The sequence below is a fragment of the Schistocerca nitens genome, chromosome 4 (assembly GCF_023898315.1).
Source record: "Schistocerca nitens isolate TAMUIC-IGC-003100 chromosome 4, iqSchNite1.1, whole genome shotgun sequence".
Classification (NCBI taxonomy): domain Eukaryota; kingdom Metazoa; phylum Arthropoda; class Insecta; order Orthoptera; family Acrididae; genus Schistocerca; species Schistocerca nitens.
Window position 1 is genome coordinate 158,177,177 of NC_064617.1, and position 19,032 is coordinate 158,196,208.

Below are 19,032 nucleotides of genomic sequence, written 5' to 3' on the forward strand. Positions count from 1 at the left end.
CATTGTGTGAACATACAAATAATTAAATCTTTTTAAGTCCCAGTACTTATTTTGGGCACATATTCTGAGGAATACAGTTATTGTATGAATATAACAGCTCTCTCAATCATTAACTTTCAGATTTCCATTTTGAACATTACATTGTTTTATATTGCAGATCATTGAGTTTCAAGTATCTGTGTGTGGGCCTGAATTCTTTTCCACAAATATTTCATGTACTATATCATATTATAGTGAACGATACGTTCTAGGACACATAAACGTTTGACGAACTTCACGACATTCAGACTGATTAATTTCAGGACCAACAAGTTTAAGAATAATTTAAAAGTAAATAAAAGTTATACAGAAATTACTTTAATAGTTCCATCCAGACTTTTTAAATACAGTATATAGACAATATATTACGACTCCCAGTAAATTGACGTTTGATTACTTTCCTTCATGGGTATTGTATGATAGCAGTTCCCCTACAAAATAGATAGGGAACATAACTTACTGAGCTGATTTTTCAGTCCATATTAGCAGTTATAGCCATATGGTGAGAGATTAACCTCACACTGATTTACAGTTGTTGACACTTTGAGATTAACAAGCCTTATGTGGCGGTAAGATCTCCAATTAAACTGATTCACACTGTTGTCACAGGAGCTTTTATATCCTGCGACACCTAGTGGCTCTCCTCACATTAACATGGAATCTAAAGTAACACATCCTTTCCGTTTCTTTGACGTCATAAAGACAAGAGGTCAATTTATACCAGTAGTTGTCGGATAGAATCTCAGTAAGAGCATATATGTTTCCTCTCAGCCGCTCGAGTACAACGTCTCACTAAACTGTTCAGGTTAGTGTCCCTGAGGTGCAGAGCCCGCGGTGACGGCACGCTGTTCCCGCCGAGGCGGCAACAGCAGCGGGTCGGCGTTCAGCTGCCCATCCTCAGGACCAGAGCCAGAAGCAGCAGCAACGAGCACAGCGGCCACCTGCTGGGCATCGTCGGACTGAGGCTGAGGTGCAGCTCCGCTGGATGCTCGCCTACAGACAGGTAAACAACACAGCACGCTTTGAAACAGACCAGCAGCGGGTAATCATCTACACTGTAGGACATTCTCAGCAGGAGAGCTGTTGTAGTGGTAGAGAGAACTGAAGGCGAAATTACTTGGTAATATGGGCAGGGAGCGAGAAACGATAAGGTGAAAAGTGTTCATCTACATTTACATTATATGCCGCAAGCCAACTAATGCTGTGTGGCGGAGGGTACTTTCGGTTTCTACTATCTGATTCCTCCAACCCTGTTCAAAATTCTTCTAATGAATCTCAGCACTATGGGACTTAACATCTGACGTCATCAGTCCCCTAGATTTAGAACTACTTAAACCTAACTAACCTAAGGACATCACACACATTCATGCGCGAGACAGGATTCGAACCTGCGACCGTAGCAGCAGCGCGGTTCCGGACAGAAGCGCCTAGAACCACTCGGTCGCAGTGGCCGTCTCTAACCCTGTTCCACTCGCGAATAGTGCGTAGCAAGAATGATTGTCGGTAAACTGCTGTATTAGCTCTAATTTCGCGAATTATCTCCTCGTAGTCGATACGCGAAATTTATGTAGGAGGGGGGATTTATTATGTTCTCCGACCCCTCCTGAAAAGTGCTGTCCCCAAATTTCAATAGTAACACTCTGCGAGATCCACAGCGCCTCTCTTGTAACGTCTGCCAGTGTGTTTATCATCTCCGTAACACACTTTTACCAGTTAAAATGATCCCGTGACGAAAAGCGCCGCTCTTCGTTCAATCTTCACTATCTCCTCTATCAGTCCTACCTGACGGGGATCCCAGATAGATGCACAACACTCAACAATCGGGCGAACAAGCGCATTATAAGCCACTTCTTCCGTGAATGAGTTACATTTCCTTAAAATTCTTTCAATGAATCTGAGTCTGGTGTCTGCCTTTCCCACTGTCTCTTTTATATGGTCATTCCACTTAAGGTCGCTCTGGATAGTTACGCATAGATCTTTCAAGGCAGGCGCTGTTCCCAGTTGTTTGTTATTAATAGTGTAACTGTACAGTAGTGGATTTCTTTTCCTAAGTATGCGCAGTATCTTACGTTTTTATTAACGCACAGTCTCTATTGTCAGAGATAGCAACATTCGTTCTGAAAATTACTACCTTCTGGCGTTGCTACATTGGAATAGACAACTGCATCATCTACGAATAGCCTTAAAGATTATATGACACTTTCTACTAGATCATTTATATACATTGTAAACATCAACGGTCCTATCACACTTCCCGTGGTATTCCCGCTATTAGCTTTACATCTGTCGATTTAGTTCCGTTAAGAGCGACGTGTTGAGTTCTGTCTGCAATAAAGTCGAATCCAATCGCAGTTGTGCTCCCATACTCCGTAAGCTCGTATTTTTTTTTTTTTTTCCATTAGACGGCAATGCGGGACGGTGTCAAAGGCCATACTGAAATCAAGGAACACAGCATCAACCTGAACGCCGTTGTCCACTGCGCTGTGGATCTTTATAGAGGAGGTGATTATTTCCAAAAACGTCATAATTCTTTAGCATAAAGCATGTTCCATAGATCTGTAACAGACTGACTTCTACGATATAGGCTATAATTGTGTGGATCTGTCATACAGCCTTTCTTAAAAACTGGAAAGACTTGCGCTTTTTTCCACTCGTTAGGTACCTTTCGTTACTCAAGGGATCTACGATAAATTACTGCTAGAATGGAAGCAAGTTCTTTCGCGCAATCTTTATAGAAACTTATAGGCATCTCGTCTGGTCTTGACGCCTTTCCAGCACTAAGCGATTGAGGCTTCTTTTCAATTCCGCGTTCGGGTATCTAAATATCTGCCATTCCGATGTTCGTACGACGGTAGAAGGGAGGGACAGTGAGTTCGGAGTTCTCGCTGTTATCTTTCGTTTCGGTGCCATTGTGGTCGCTGAGGAATCAATAAATGATTTTGATCCACTTACTGGTTTTACATACGACCAAAATCTCTTCGGGCTGTTACTCAGGTCGGTTGACAACGTCTTACTTCCAAAATCGTAGACATCTGTTACTTTATTTTCCTTCCTGTGTAAAGTGGAAGCAGGTATAGTGGGAAATTATCAGGAGACATAAGAAGGCATCTAGTGGACTCAGCGGTGCTGCTCAAGGATTTGTACACGAACTTCACCGCTGAGCGTATACAGGTGCACACGTGGCCACATGTCATACCGTAGGATGGACGAAAACCAGCGTGTAGAATAAGACGATAATGAAATTGACGTAAATAGGTTAAGGCCGAAGGAAAGCTACATGAATCGAGGGGTGACAGTATTAATGATTACGAACAAAAACGTCATTTAGCATAAAATAATTTCAATATTGGGCCGCTTCTAGATCAACTAATTTGTCGACATTGCGACCGACTTGTTGGGGTCCTCCTCAGGACGGTTCATATTAACAAATGTCCAGTTCTTAACAATTTCGGGGGAAATTAATGAAAACAGTAGCGAACAGGACAAACGCAAGGTAATAGTCGATGAAACATTGGGTGCTTATGTTTTGTTTAATAGTTTTCAAAAAGTGCACCGTCAACTACAACGCAAATGGCTCTGAGCACTATGGGACTCAACTGCTGTGGTTATCAGTCCCCTAGAACTTAGAACTACTTAAACCTAACTAACCTAAGGACATCACACACATCCATGCCCGAGGCAGGATTCGAACCTGTGACCGTAGCAGTCGCACGGCTCCGGACTGCGCGCCTAGAACCGCGAGACCACCGCGGCCGGCAACAACTACAACGCACTTTGCATCTCTTGTAGATAGCTGCTATGTTGGTGATCTGAGCTAATTTGTGCCGCCTTTTCCGTGAGTAGACGTATGTAAAACACGAGCGAGAAGTTTCTCCTTTATGTCCACTCTACGACTGTAAGCGCCGGCCGCGGTGGTCTCGCGGTTCTAGGCGCGCAGTCCGGAACCGTGCGACTGCTACGGTCGCAGGTTCGAATCCTGCCTCGGGCATGGATGTGTGTGATGTCCTTAGGTTAGTTAGGTTTAAGTAGTTCTAAGTTCTAGGGGACTGATAACCACAGCAGTTGAGTCCCATAGTGCTCAGAGCCATTTGAACCATTTTGAACGACTGTAAGCTTCTCTCTTAAGCCAGTTCCACAAACAGTGATCAAATGGAGTAAGACCAGGTGACCTCGGTGGCCAACAGAGGCTCCAAGGCGACCGATCCAGTGCCATTATACGTTTCAGTCAAGTACTGTATCACTGGCCGTACAGAACGCGCAAGTGAAGTACACATTGAAATGGTCAGTAAAGACAATACCACGTAGCGTAATGCTGCGTTGGTTGTATTCACATGTGAGTGCTGGTGAAGAAGGGCATACGACTGACGCTTGTGAATTTCAAACATTTGTATCTGGGTACGGTTATGAAAACAATATATGTTCATTTCAAGTTTTTTGTTGAGAATCATCAATATTATCACGTGTCAAAGCATGTGCCTTTCCTCCTGCCTCACCCTCCATACGATAAGGTGGTTTGAAAAATATACATTATTTTGAGGTAAATGGAAATTCTGCAAGTAAATAAATAAAAGCCTTAACAAGAATCTAGAGAGTAGTTCACTGCAAGTTTTACGGACCGTAATTAATATGTAAATAATCGAGGCAGCTCACGACGCATAAGGCAAAATAGAATCTGGGATATTAGAGCTATGGATAACTCGAATGATATTGCAGCTTGTTGATGAATGAAGATTGAAAACCTAATGCTTACACGGAAGGAAGATAAGGGTTTAACGTCCCGTCGTCATCGTGGTTATTAGAGACGGAATACTGGCTGTAGATGTTGAAAGGATGGGGAAGGGAATCAGCCGTCCCTTTTCAAAGGCACCATAACAGCATTTGACTGGAGCGAGTTAGGAAAGTCACAGAAAATCAGAATCTGGCTGGCCGGACATGGATTTGAACCGTTGTCCTCCTGAATGTGACTCAGTTGTAGTAACCACTGCGCCACCTCGATCGGTATCAAGCCAAGAATAATGTGGATGTAGGTTGTCCAGTAATGGTTTCAAAAGATTGCACAAATAGGCAAAAAATAATAATATATACACTAGAGCTTTTTTTTGGGAAATGATTCGTTTTTCGCGTGACTGTTATTAAATATATTTTTACAGAATCGTAATTTCGACTTGTAGTGTTATTCTCAAATAGAAGCTGGCTATTAAGTGCATGATGCATAGTCGTTCTGTGTAAGAAGGCAGTGTCCTCGTGTTAAGCATGTTGACAAATTCCACATACATAACAAGACAGGAGTGTTCGCCATTTATAACAATTCACGTAGCGCTACCTCGGATAATTACTATCGACATTTGTACATTTACATTTTCCTGTGTGTCCAAGCTAACAGGTAGATGATAAGGGAACAGGTAGATGATAAGCCTACATTGAAAGGTATTTCCTATCGAGAAATATTGTCACGAAACGTAATAGAAGAAAAGGAAGTTCATTACGAAGAATACAGTGACCCAGTACTGCAATCTGAGTTTCTTTCGCTGTCCTATTAGGAGACTGGTGGTTGATATCAGTAAAATATTTCTTCCACATTGTAACTAACATATGCATCGAATTTCATTGAGCTCCTTCCAGGAGTTTATGATGAGCTTTTACCCATGGCTTTGCTTACATTCGCACATTTCAAACATATTTCACACATATTTAGTATGGTCCAAGCGTATTTGTACACATATATTTCGTGTATGTCAAACGATTTTCACCCTGCAGTTTCGTTTTCAAGCAGCTGAATGTTTAATACGTTGTATCTCCTGAACTATATGCTATATGATGATATAATTTTGCACGTAGATGTAGTGGTACATGTGCCCACCGTCTGGGGAATGTGTTTTGAATAGTGTTAGTAGTAAAGAAGTAATAAATTGAAACGTTATGGATGATGCGGCAGTTTCTCACGAATCTCAGTATTTATGATGTCATAGCTCCTTAGATACGTCTCGTAAAATGGTATATTTTAGTACGTATACTCAGCGGCTTATATAGGTGCCGTGGGAAAAGTCTGTTGCGAATATCGCTAGTAACAAAGAAGAAATACATTAGACAGTCATACGTTATGCAGCAGTTTTTATCTCCTGAAATATGTGTCCGGCAATGAAATATTTTATAGTTATATTCTTGGGAAAATGTGGATACTTTTTGCAAAAAGTGTTGTTAATAGAGTTAGTAGCAACGAAGTAATAAATTTAGAAGCATTGCGTGATGCATTAGTTTTTCACACATTCAGTGTTTATGACATTGTAGCTCCAGAACTAAGTGTCGTACAGTGATGTAATTTTGTGCTATTTCCAGTGGTGTATGCGAATACTGTGTGAAAAATGTGTCACGAATACAGTTAGTAATAAAGAAGTAATAAAAACTCATGCTTCTTGTTGTAGATTTACTGCACGTCAAGCGAAAATATAGTAAGCGACAATTTTTCCTTTCTTCATTTTGTGGGATCTTGTGGGAAAACAAATTTCGTAATTTGAAACTATATGTAAAGTTGTTGGAAGTCCCTAAGTGCTCTCATTCTCGCATACTGAGCATCTAATGTATGGATATTCTCACATCGTGGGCTACACTGGTTTTTCACCCTCACCTCTTTGTTAGATAGATGGTTCTTAACCCCACAATGATTCTTTCCAGAAAGTAAAGTTCTACCAAGTTTGGTTTAAGTCGGTTCAGTGGTTTAGGAGGGAATGTCGTACATACTTAGGTACATCCATTTTTATAATTTGTATGGGTATGGATGTAATGCGCCATTTTATTCTGAGCCACCTAAATAATATATAAAAGTGTATTTGAGGCTACATATCTGTTTTTAAGAACAATGTTTGCTATTTACTGACCAAACAATAAGACAGCATTACGGCCACGGCCCACCGTGACACTGAATGGCGCTTAGTGTCTTATCGGACACATACGACACAGCAGAGACGAACGGAGATTCATTATGGTGACGGTAAGGGCCGTAACTGGGGCAATCCACTGCCAGAAGCGACTTTACAAAAGGCGGACTGTTACAGCCCGGCGCATTAGGAAGGGACTCTCGCAAACGGAGAACCTTGTCGGCTCTTCGTGTGTACTGTCGTAATCATCTATCGAAAATAGCTGAAGGACAGTGAAACCAAAGTAGCCATCAAAGTGTCGGACATCTACGCCTCATCAAGGAGCGTGGTCAGAGGCTTGCCCGCTCAGCAGAGCAGGATACGCGGCGATCTCTGGCACATATGTGCCAGATCTGGCGACAGAGTAAAATGCTGGAGCAGGAATAGGTGATTTAGACACATCACATGTAGAACATGGGGCTACAGAGAAAACTCCCACTATGTGTTCCCTTATTGACCCAACAAAATTGTACTAGGGGCATTCAATATGTAATTCTTTTCTCCGACAGTTTAGGTTTAAAAATCGCGTAATTTGTATAGCTTCACGAAGTTGCTATAGGTGACAGCGCTACATGTAGCCCCAAAATTGTATCTCTGTCACTCGAGGTGATCGACCGATCAGAATCAACCACTTCGCTGCACAGTTGGACGTCTCTTTTGGTTCCTCGCCACCTAACAGAAGACCATAAACAGCAACGAAGGGCCATCTGTGTGGATTTGCTTCCACGTTACGAGAAAATGTTTCGCCGAATATCGTCACAGGTGATGAAACATGGGTGCATCACTTCGAACCGAGAACAAAACGGCAATCAATGGAGTGGCACCACACACCTCTCTTCCGAAGAAAAAGTTCAAACCCCTACCATCAGTCATTGAAATCATGGCGAAGTTATTGTGGGACTCTGGACGGGCTATTCTCTTTGATGTCTTCGCTCAGGGAGCAACGAACCAATCTGAAGTGTTCTGTGCTACCCTCAGGAAACTGAACAAACTACTTCACTTTGTTCGTCACCACAAACATGCATATTAATTCTCCTTCTCCATTACAACGTAAGTCCTTACACGAGTCTGTGCCCTCTAAAGGAGCTCACAGAAATCCATTCGATTGTTTTCATTCACCCTAAGGACCGGATCTCGAACATTCAGACTTCCATCTGTTTGGCCCAATGAAAGATGCACTCCGCGTGAACCGGTACGTTGACGATGGGGAGTACATTGATGCTGCAAGACGTTGGCTCTGACGTTGACCAGTACATTGGTACCAAGACCAGCCAGTCAACTGGCATAAGGCCGACACACTCAACGATGACTATACTGAAATATAGAGTTATGTAGCCAAAATTGTGGGGAATACTATGATGTACAGGAATCCCGAATAAAACTATCCTGCCTTCAGAAGAAGAAAATGTGTTGCATTACTTACTGAATGTCCCTCGTACATTACGAATGCAGTGGCGAACGGCATCATCGAAACTGTACCACAGATGATTTTGGAAACGTGACTTCTGGTCGGATGAATCGCGATTCCTCTTACACACAGTCGATTTGTTTTACTCTTGCCACCCAGGGGAACAGCTACTTGGAACGTCCACCGCTCATCTGACGTAGGCTGATGGGGGATAAGATTTTTCTAAGGCATCACCTAACATCACATCACTTGTGTTTTATCTGTGGGGGTCATTTAAAGCAACTCGTATATTCATATAAAATAAGAAACAGACACTATCTCGAGCAAAGCACTGATGAAGCGTGTGGCAAAATTTCTGCGGAAATCCTTCTGCGAGTGCATGGCGAGTGTAGTCAGCGCCTTCCAATGTGCGTTGACCTATAGGGACACCGTGCTAAACACATTAAATGACTGTCGTTTATGGAGAAGAATCCTGCCTATAATTCCAATAAAAATGTTCTGTAACTTTTGAACCGCAACTGCTACTTCGAGTCTGTTTACAGGCATTAGCTTGCCAGAAAATGCTGATGTTATGTGATATCTCACAAGAGCCCCTTTCCATTAAAAAAGTGACTTAGATTCAAGATGTCTGACGTTGGCGCCAATTTTTGGTACATATCGTAAAAGATGTACCACCTCACCTACACCTCACTGGAATATTCAGGTTTCCCTATTCCTGAGGGGTTTTTGATATGTACTGCAAATTTGTACCAGGTACTTTGCAGCCTGCTACAACTAAATAGTCTACATGAATTTTCGTATTATATTTAGATTTTGGATTTAGACAAAAATTTCTTTGAATGAGACCGTTAATTAGTAATGTGATGCTGACCAACAATTCCGCTAAAGTCTGAAACAATGTCTTCTTCCTTAAGTAGACACTTGTTATATCTAGATGCTCTGTATAAAATAAAGTTAAAACTAAAATTTCAATTATAATAGATGACTTCCTTTCTGGTAGATACATGTTTGCTTTATTGTAACATTAGCGTATGTAGTTAAATGCGTCGTAGATCATATTCAAAGCTGCTTCTAAAACTTGATGGTATAATCCTCACATGAGAGTTAAAGAAATATTTTTCCGTATAGCTTACGTTCCGGTCGTACCTCGTAAATCATACTTTAAAATGTGTTGAGTCATGCAAATGAATCTAAGGCCAGCAAGAATTATAAAGGAAAGTTTGGTCCCATGCCCTACCACATTCTGTGCATTACATAAAAAGATTAAATATCGAGTTAAGGTTTCACTCAGTCTTCTAAATTCCATTTACGATTCAAACAACAGATATGCTGTTGAAAACATTGCTTGGTTCCTGTCATTCCATAGAGTATAACCACACAAAGATTTTAGTGTTCATTTCCAGTTTTTGAGATGGTGTTATTAAGGATGCAGTTGTGATTAAATTAGCAAGTACCCTGTTCAAACATTGGAGGGACAGGCATATGCTACTGGCTCACCCATTGGTAATTAATATTCATTATCGATAATTGCAGTTTCGTCATGTTTAGTTGACATGACAGCGCTAGGGGTTTACAGCGTGAAAGTTGCCTTTCTGCATAAGCTGTATGAAAATTCTTGGAGGGCGCAACCCCGGCTACCGAGCTTTTAAATTTTCTTGCACAGACCTCTCTCATCACATTTGTGCCTCGAAAATGACAGTGTCTTCGCCAGCCGAAATGTCAGCGGTCGTCTAAGACGCTGCCGGGCTACATTCTCGTACCTTATTTGAACATTTTATACATCCGGGGAATCTGAAGTTTCATATCCCTTTAGAGTGTGTCGTAAGAAATGAAAATTGTAGCAGGTATTGTTCATGGCGGACTTAGGGAATTCCTCATAAAGCTGTAGTGGCTTAATTCATACTTAGGGTCCTACACTGTATTTCAACTCTGTCCGCTAGTTTACATTTACCTTATTACTTCATTTCCTTTGAGTGTAAGCGCCGTGCAGGATCCGCTAAGACAAAGACGTAGGTTTTTGTATTTGATTGTCACGTCATGTGAATAACTAAGTAAGTGTGGTACAAAATAAATTTACGTATAAGTATTTATATATAATTTCGAATAGAAATGTTGTTTCAAATTGCGCATTTATCTGGTTTCCATACTTTTAAAATATGTAATATATTTTGTGCTGCATAATTTGATAATACGCTTTACGTTGAACCAAATGAATGTTATAACTTCATACCTGAAAAGACGAACGTGAATTTAGAAAAGGGATAAGGAGTTCGTATACTGAATATGGCATAAAATGATATTATTTTGTATATGTTTTTCACTTCTATAACTAAATAACTTTGAACTTAAGTCGTTAATTATAATGAGTTAGTGTTAACAATAATTGATTGGCGACTCCATGTTGTCTTGTGCACAACGACCAGATAACAGGTATACTTGAAAAAAGAGACAGCATTGGTCGTATATTTTTTACTATTGCAAAATCGATTTTCTGTCACTGAGTGACCATCTTCAGTGCTATATTGTATAACTTAAATTGGGATGCACTGTTGTCACTAAGCTTACGGCGATCACATAGACTGAGGTCCTCAGTCTATGTGATCGCCGTAAGCTTAGTGACAACAGTGCATCCCAATTTAAGTTATACAATATAGCACTGAAGATGGTCACTCAGTGACAGAAAATCGATTTTGCAATAGTAAAAAATATACGAACAATGCTGTCTCTCTTTTTTTTTTTTTTTTTTTCGCCGGCCGAAGTGGCCGTGCGGTTAAAGGCGCTGCAGTCTGGAACCGCAAGACCGCTACGGTCGCAGGTTCGAATCCTGCCTCGGGCATGGATGTTTGTGATGTCCTTAGGTTAGTTAGGTTTAACTAGTTCTAAGTTCTAGGGGACTAATGACCTTAGCAGTTGAGTCCCATAGAGCTCAGAGCCATTTTTTTGTCTCTTTTTTCAAGAAACAATAATTGTCCTTGATTCGGAGCGATGCTCGTTCCTGTTCCTTATTGGTTAGGATAGTCTCATGATGTCTGCTCTTACGCCCTGTTACAAGGCTGAGAGTGGTTAATTATTCCTTGTTCACACAATAAACAGTTGCGCTTGTGTACCAACAAATCGTACAACGTCATTCCGCATGGTAACACGATAGCTCCTTTCTGCCATTTTCTCATTTCTCCAAGTCGACTCATTTAATTGATTTAATGTCTGACATATTGACAGCACTGTACTGCTATTACTTACTTCAGCCGTTGATGGTCATATCATCGTTTGGCAATAGTTCAATATAATTCACAGTGCTCCAAGGCGAGCGCAGTCAAGTCACTCCCACTATAGTACGTCAGTTTCGAGTTAATATGTGGAAAAAGACAGAGATCGCTAAGGCTATGCGGGAGATATGCATCTAGTCACACCGTCTGACTCATTACAGGGCAGCGCAAAATAGCAGCTTATGCCTTGGGCCTCACCTTGTGCAGTCTTTTCACTTTGGTGCAGAGGCAATGCAGAGTTCCTACTATTGCTGGGATCCGTAAGAACTTAGCAAACAGTTTTGACGGTGGGGGAGGTGGAAGGGAGGTTGAAAGGAAAGGAAAGGAAAGGGAAGGAACTAATGATGTCAGACGCATCGAGGCTTTATGCTGAATCAGTGGCAACGACTCAAAATGTGTACTGGCCCGATACCCAAACCCAGGACCTCCTGCTTACTAGGCAGCTGCTTAAACCGCTGCGTCACGCAGACGCATTGTTTATCGCAAATGCGCAGACTATCTCGCCATGCCCGGCTGCTCCACACTCCCCCATAGTGTAACTATCCTCAGTCCCGTTCCTTGTTCTCTGTGTTGGCTGTTTTAGATTCCCGCTGGAGATCGAACTTAAATGTGCATCCGCGATGAAGATTGTTGATTCATTGTCCATGGGGGCAAATTAATTGTATAAACGCGAGGAGTCTGTTCTTCCGGACATAAATTCTAACCTGGTACTCGTCGAGTGGGGCAGGCGATAACACAAGGTGTTCTTCTTTGTCCGATTCCATAGGTATAATTCGGATACAACTATGTGGATTGATTTTAGCAGAAAGTACGACACTGCACTTTTGAGTGACTCTTACTCTTTGCACAACTAATGAGGCGCTCTTGATTTAGACTCAGTAGAAAAACCGAGAATGGTGCTCTTCAGCACTTTTATATGAAAATAAAAAATTAAATGTTACTTAAAATCCGTCTTGATTGCAATTTTTTTAATTAATTTTTTATTCATATGACCGGTTTCGGTTCATTCAGAACCATCTTCAGATCTGATATTTCAGTTACAGGAGTAACCCGTCAAATCCAGCAACTTTCACATGCTACGTCACATGTGTGACGTAGGATGTGAAAGTTGCTGGATTTGACGGGTTACTCCTGTAACTGAAATATCAAATCTGAAGATAGTTCTGAATGAACCGAAACCGGTCATATGAATAAAAAAAATTGCAATCAAGACGGATTTTAAGTAACATTATAAAATCACTGATTGCTGTTATCCCATAAGACATTATGTCTGTTTTTGCAAAAAATTAAATATCGAATAAATTTTATTTTTTCAATCTGAAAAACTACATTTAAGAAACAGCTAATAACTTTATTACTCTCAAGCCAACGGCTTTGTAGCGGTGGTAACACCCGTTCCCGTCATACAAGTTAACGCCTGTCGGGCTGGGCTGGCACTTGGATGGGTGACCATCCGGTCAGCCGAGTGCTGTCGGCAAGCGGTGTGCACTCAGCCCTTGTGAGGCAAACTGAGGAGCCACTTGACTGAGAAGTAGCGGCTCAGGTCTCGTAAACAGACATATGGCCGGGAGAGAGGTGTGCTGACCATGTGCCCCTCCACATCCATATCCAGTGACGCCTGTGGGCTGAGAATGACACGGCGGCCGGTCGGTACCACTGGGCCTTACAAGGCCTGCTCGGATGGAGTTTATTACTTTCAACCACGTTACTACTGTATTACCTTTGAAAACCCACTTAATACAAAAAAAAAAAAAAAAAAAAAACCAAGAAGATTTTATCGAAATGGGAGAAGACAGGTAGACGTCACCTACATACACAGACATAAATAATTACAATTTCAGAACAACGGATGATTTATTCAAGAAGAAGAGCCTTAGAAATTGAACAAGTCGATAAAGTGTTGGGCCGTATCTGACCCCTGTGCAGTTGATTGAAAAAGTTATTGGATCTCTTCCTAAGGGGTATTGTGCCAAATTCTGTAGAATTTCCGCGTTAGATTGTGAAAATCCTGAGCTGGTTGTTTTGTATCCCACCTGAAAAGGCGGCGCGTGGGTCGTCTCCTGTAAACTGAAGAGTATACCGAATGTAGGAAGTGAGTAGGAGCAGGAAAAGGTGAAATGCTTGGTACTGCCATTAAAAGTGGTTTTACTATGTACTTAAGTTTGGCTGAGATGAGGACGTAGGTGCGAAGCTGTACATCAAGTTACAAAGTTACAAGTAGTGGGTCGCCCACTATGAAATAGAAACAATGTTGCTTGGTCGTCTGCTTGGCGTCAAATGTGCTCAAACCGGAGCGGCGCTCGTAGAGCTGCCCAGTGCCGGCTAGAGGGCGCTGTCGTCGGTGTCGGTGTCGTGGTGCCAACCCAGCAGAGCGCACCTGCGTTGTGGCATCGTAGCTATCGATACCACAGGTTGGAGGGCTCTGGCCTTAAAAGGGAGATATCTGGTGACCTTGTTGCCCAAGGTAAGGTTTGCCAAGCACTAAGACAAGAAGTACAGACTTGAACGTATGCAGGCGGGCATTATTGTGTTGAAGTGTAAGGCAACAAAGCGGGCGTAGAATGTAGTCGAAGTGCCGCTTGCCGTATGTGTGCTGTGGATGACACCAAAGAGGTATTGCTATGAGATGAAATGGTACCACAGACCTTGACTCCTAGTTTTCGGGCCGTATGGCGTGTGACAGTCAGGATGGTACCCCACTACCCTCCAGGGCATCTCCAAAGACGCCATCGGGGCACATCTTAAAATAGGACTACAGATGTCGATATTTCTACTCCAGTAATTGAGATGTCATGCTCAAGATGTGTCTGGAGACTCCCAGACGGCTGTCGGATACCAGACGGACTGTCGTTCACTGACGGGCCCACAACCAGGAGCGGTGGTCTAAGAAGTCATTTAATTTCGTAGCGGGACACCATTGGTTATCATCCGTGGCGCCCTTACAGCACAGTAGTAAGTCGACGATATTCTACGCCCCGTTTAGTTGCTCTGTAGGGAAAGCCATCATGGACTTAAATTTCAGCAAGATGATGCTCGTCAGCACACGGCGAGAGTTTCTACTGCTTGGCTTCGTGCTTGCCAAACCCTACCATGGCCAGCAAGGTCCCCGTATTTCTCACGAACTGAGAACGTTAGGACATTATGGACAGGCTCTCCAACAAGCTCACGATTGTGACGATCTAACACGCCAGTCGGACAGTATTTGGCACGATATCACTCAGAGGTCATCCAAGAAATGTCACTCTAAATGGGAAGCCGAATAACTGCTTGCAGGAGATGGACTGATGAGTTACTGAGTTGCTCAATTTCTGAAGCTCTTTCTCTTGAATAATCATTCAATTTCTCTCAAACTGTAATCTCTTGTTCTTCTGTACAGGAGGTATGAGTCCCGTTCGGATACTTGCTTCGTGATGCGTTTTTCTTTTCTTTTTTGCCTTAGACTCTATAAGAAGCTATAATGTGCCGTAAGTGTGAGACAAATGTGTTTAACAGTTCTTGTGTGATAATATCTCTTTTACACAGTAAAAACCAATGGCGATACTCGGTATCTTCTGAAGCACATACTGCTACAGCTTCTAACTTCTCGTGACTAATTTGCTACACTTTCTACTTTCACATTAACAACTACAAGTAATCTTCAGTGTCTTGATTGTCAAGCAACTGTGAAAGACCTGTTTCGAGGAACGGACTGGTTATGTCAAATCAAAATACAAAGCTCAGCACTGCAGCTCTGAAGAGCAAATTGGAACCAAATGACCACGGTATCATCTTCTGCCAATGCCTTCTTGAGGGCGTGCTGTGGAGTCGCATGGTATCAGTTCACAAACCACCCGGGCGTTGTCGCCTTTCTTTGCCTTGGAGCCGCTACTTCTCAATCTAGTAGCTCCTGGTTTGCCATCACGAAGCTCAGTCCAGTCCTACTACCAAGGCGAAGTCCTTGGCAGTAATGGGACTCGAGTCGTGGTCCCCTGCACAGCAACCATACACTTCGACCACTGAGCTACCTAGGCGGACCATCATTGTCATATCTAAAGAAAATAGTTCATTGTTGATATTTCAAGGCTTTGATTGATTCCTTCTTTAACCCTTGCATACTCTCATCTCATTGTTCTGCCTCACAATTCAATGCAGAGTCAACATTCATTACAACATTCAGAAGATTAATGGGATCGGCGATGAACAGGGTCACAGAACAGAAGACGGATACTATTAACGGTACTCCAATTTTCGTAAGGCAACACTAACAACATAAATAGCGGCAATTTCATACGTATAAAATTTAGAGCAATACCAGAATTCTAGTATCTTATTTGGCCATGATCGAAATACATCACGGAGTATAAAGATTTTCATATTCATAATAAAAGCCCCATTGCATAAGACACAGCCCATGGAGCATGGAAAGATATACAGTCTTCAAAGTATATTGAACGAAATGGAATGAAAGAGCAACTAGCCCACGTTAGGCAATCAACTGTGTTGTTACAGAAAAGTGATGTTTTCCTAAGGTGATGAGATACCTTTTATCCTGGATTTTTCCGCTAATGAAGACCAAGGGGCATTTTTTCCCTTAAGGGGCTCCGGAACGCCCTATACTTGCAATGTTAAAATAACGCTTATAAATTACATCTTTCCTCACAAAGTATTTGAGGTAGGAAGTTGAACTTTTTACAGGTTATTTATTGGAATATGGGCTACAACTTAACACAGGGATTTTACAAAATTTTAGTTCAGTTATTAAAGATGATTTTTTTTTCAATTGTAATGAAAATTCACAACATTTTTTTGCAATTTTTTATTTATATATTCAAAAATATACAGTTTTTTGGAAAAAGGCTGTGTTAAATTATGCACAAGGTACTGTGTAACATTTACTGAAAGTTTGAAACAAATATGTTTGGAAGATCCTTAGAAAACATGTAATTAGTATGAGAAAATATAAGTTTTGGGAATCGAGCGACAAAGATTGGATTAACTTTTTAGTGCATTCCAGGTCCATAGGATGGATTATCTTCATCCTCTGCAAACTCCTCCTCCAGCTTCCTCTAGTTCCTCCTCCTGTTTACTCTTGCTTGTATTTCTAGACTCTTTACAGCCCTGTCTGCAGCCCGAAGGCGTTCCTTCTCTAAAGCAAGCATCGCTCGTACCATGTTAGAACCTATCTTCATTCCCATATTTCTAAATACCTTGCACCTTACAATGTTGCCATCACTGAAAGTCGCATCAGCATCATACACACCAAAGTGAAGTGTTTCTATTCCAACAAATACAGTCTTGGGGATTCTCGACCATATAACACTATTTACACTTTCATTGGGGTTTTAAGTTTTTCCGTGAGTACACTTTTTCAACAGTTCAGGTGCTGCTAAGTCTCTGAAAATAGGTTTTATCACCTCCATTGTTGCATGAGGCATACTATGCTTATGAGTGTACACTTCACCAGTTAGCAATCCTTTGTTATATTTACACCAACTGTCTTCTTCTTTGGGACACAAGCTATGTTGGGGATTTTCATCGTCTTTATTGTTTACAGTAATAACACATACCTTTGGCTTTCCAACATTTCTCCTTTTCTTAAAAGCCTTCAGAGGATTTCTAATAACTTTACTTTTACTCATTATTATACGTCAACAAAACAGAGACTCAAGAAACAGAATTAATTACGAATATTTTCGAGATAACGACAGAGTAAATAAACATGAAACAATCGACAATCACACCAGCGATATATATTGAACCATCACAGGTTAGCCGCAACACATACTTTATCTCACATCACTAAAATGTACCTGATGAACACGGACGTTAATAATAACACCATTTGACAGCAGTTTAACAGCGCCATAGTGGGTCACGCCCATGTAGAACACATTTCAAAAAAAAAATTAAAAATAGTTGTAGTCTTCGGAATTGAATAAATTATATATCAATTAAAAGGTAATAGTCTGCAGATTCAGAAAACGCAAAAAAGTTAAAAATTGAACTTTTCATGATTTTGAGCCTTTCCGTAGGCCCTTAATCTACTGAGGACAGCTTTCATATAGCTGAGTTTTACATGGACAACAACGTGAGAAAATTCATAAATTTATTAAAAATGGGCCATACAAGGGCTACTCTTCACCACTACCTGCTCCTCTCGAAGTACTTGAATTGGCTCGAGCAGTTTCTTTTAAGACACACAGCTATAGGAGTGAATGCAGTGACTCCACAAACGCAACAACTTGGGCCAACTATGACCACTGTCGGGATGTTGCTAAGTGACTGTTTGGTGTGGCATTGAAAAAATAAATGAAAATACTGATTTTGTACTTCCGTGCCTACACCTGTACGTTCGACTGATTCTGTCAATATTAAAGGTAAAAAGAGGAAAAAGAAAATAAAATTGTACATCCTCAGCGAAATTTAAAATTCACTCGATACTTCTACTCGGATTCATGCAGAATATATAACCTTGTGAAATAGGAGGAATCTTTTTGAAATATCTCACATTTCAAACAGCAAACATTTTTTAGTGTCTTTGTCCCAGAAAAGCCCAAAGAGTTCCATATGCTGTTACACGCTCCTTAACTTGCATTTATCCTCAACAAATAAGCGCCATTTTACATGATTTCATGATGGAAGTCCTGCCTTAAATCTTGTGTTTCCGACTGTGGCATTGCCAATAAAAGCGACAGAAGCGAAAACTTTCGCCTACACAAGAATACAGATCGTCAAGTATACTAGTGTAAAAAACCTAAGGAAGAAAATAAGATTCGCATAGTGTGTCGCTGCCAACTAGCGTAGCTGGACGAAGCTTGGACCGCGCCTTAAAGAACTACTATATTTTATCACAGAAGGATGAAAGAAATTGGCAGTAAGACGAAGTGAAATGACAAAGAAGTCAGTCCAATACGCAATGCTATCCTGTACATTAAAAACGCATGGCTTTCTTTTTGATAGGGTACGTGATCACGAACAACTGCCAGCATGAGTAACATAGAAGTAGATATCTTCGGACTAGTGAAGCAACTTAGTAAAAGCCAGTCTCCTGGTGCAGATTGTATATTAATTAGGGTTCTTTGAGAGTATGCTAATGCAGTAGCTCCATGCTTAGCAATCATATACAACCGCTCGCTCGACGAAAGTTCTCTACCCCAAGACTACAAAGTTGCACGGATCACGCCAATATTCTAGAACGGCAATATTAGTTATCCACTAAATTACAGGCTCATACCATTGACGTCAATATGCAGCAGGATTTTGGAACGTATAATGTGTTCGATCATTATGAATTACCTCGAAGAGAATGTTCTATTGAGACGTAGTCAACACGGATTTAAAAAAACATCGTTCATTGTGAAATACAACTAGCACTTTCCTCACACGAAATGTTGAGTGCTATCCACAACGGATCCCGTATTTCTAG

The 19,032-nt window shown here is 41.3% G+C and overlaps 1 protein-coding gene across 1 annotated transcript in view; it reads right to left on the reverse strand.

Annotated features, from left to right (window-relative positions):
- Positions 1 to 325: 325 nt before the first annotated feature.
- The window catches only part of LOC126252175 (uncharacterized), a 436,577-nt gene continuing 417,870 nt past the window's right edge, over positions 326 to 19,032 (reverse strand). Inside the window, exon 4 of the mRNA XM_049953045.1 lies at positions 326 to 1,032. Coding sequence (XP_049809002.1) covers positions 923 to 1,032 — 110 coding nt within the window. The 3' untranslated portion in view covers positions 326 to 922. The remainder of the gene's footprint in view (positions 1,033 to 19,032) is intronic.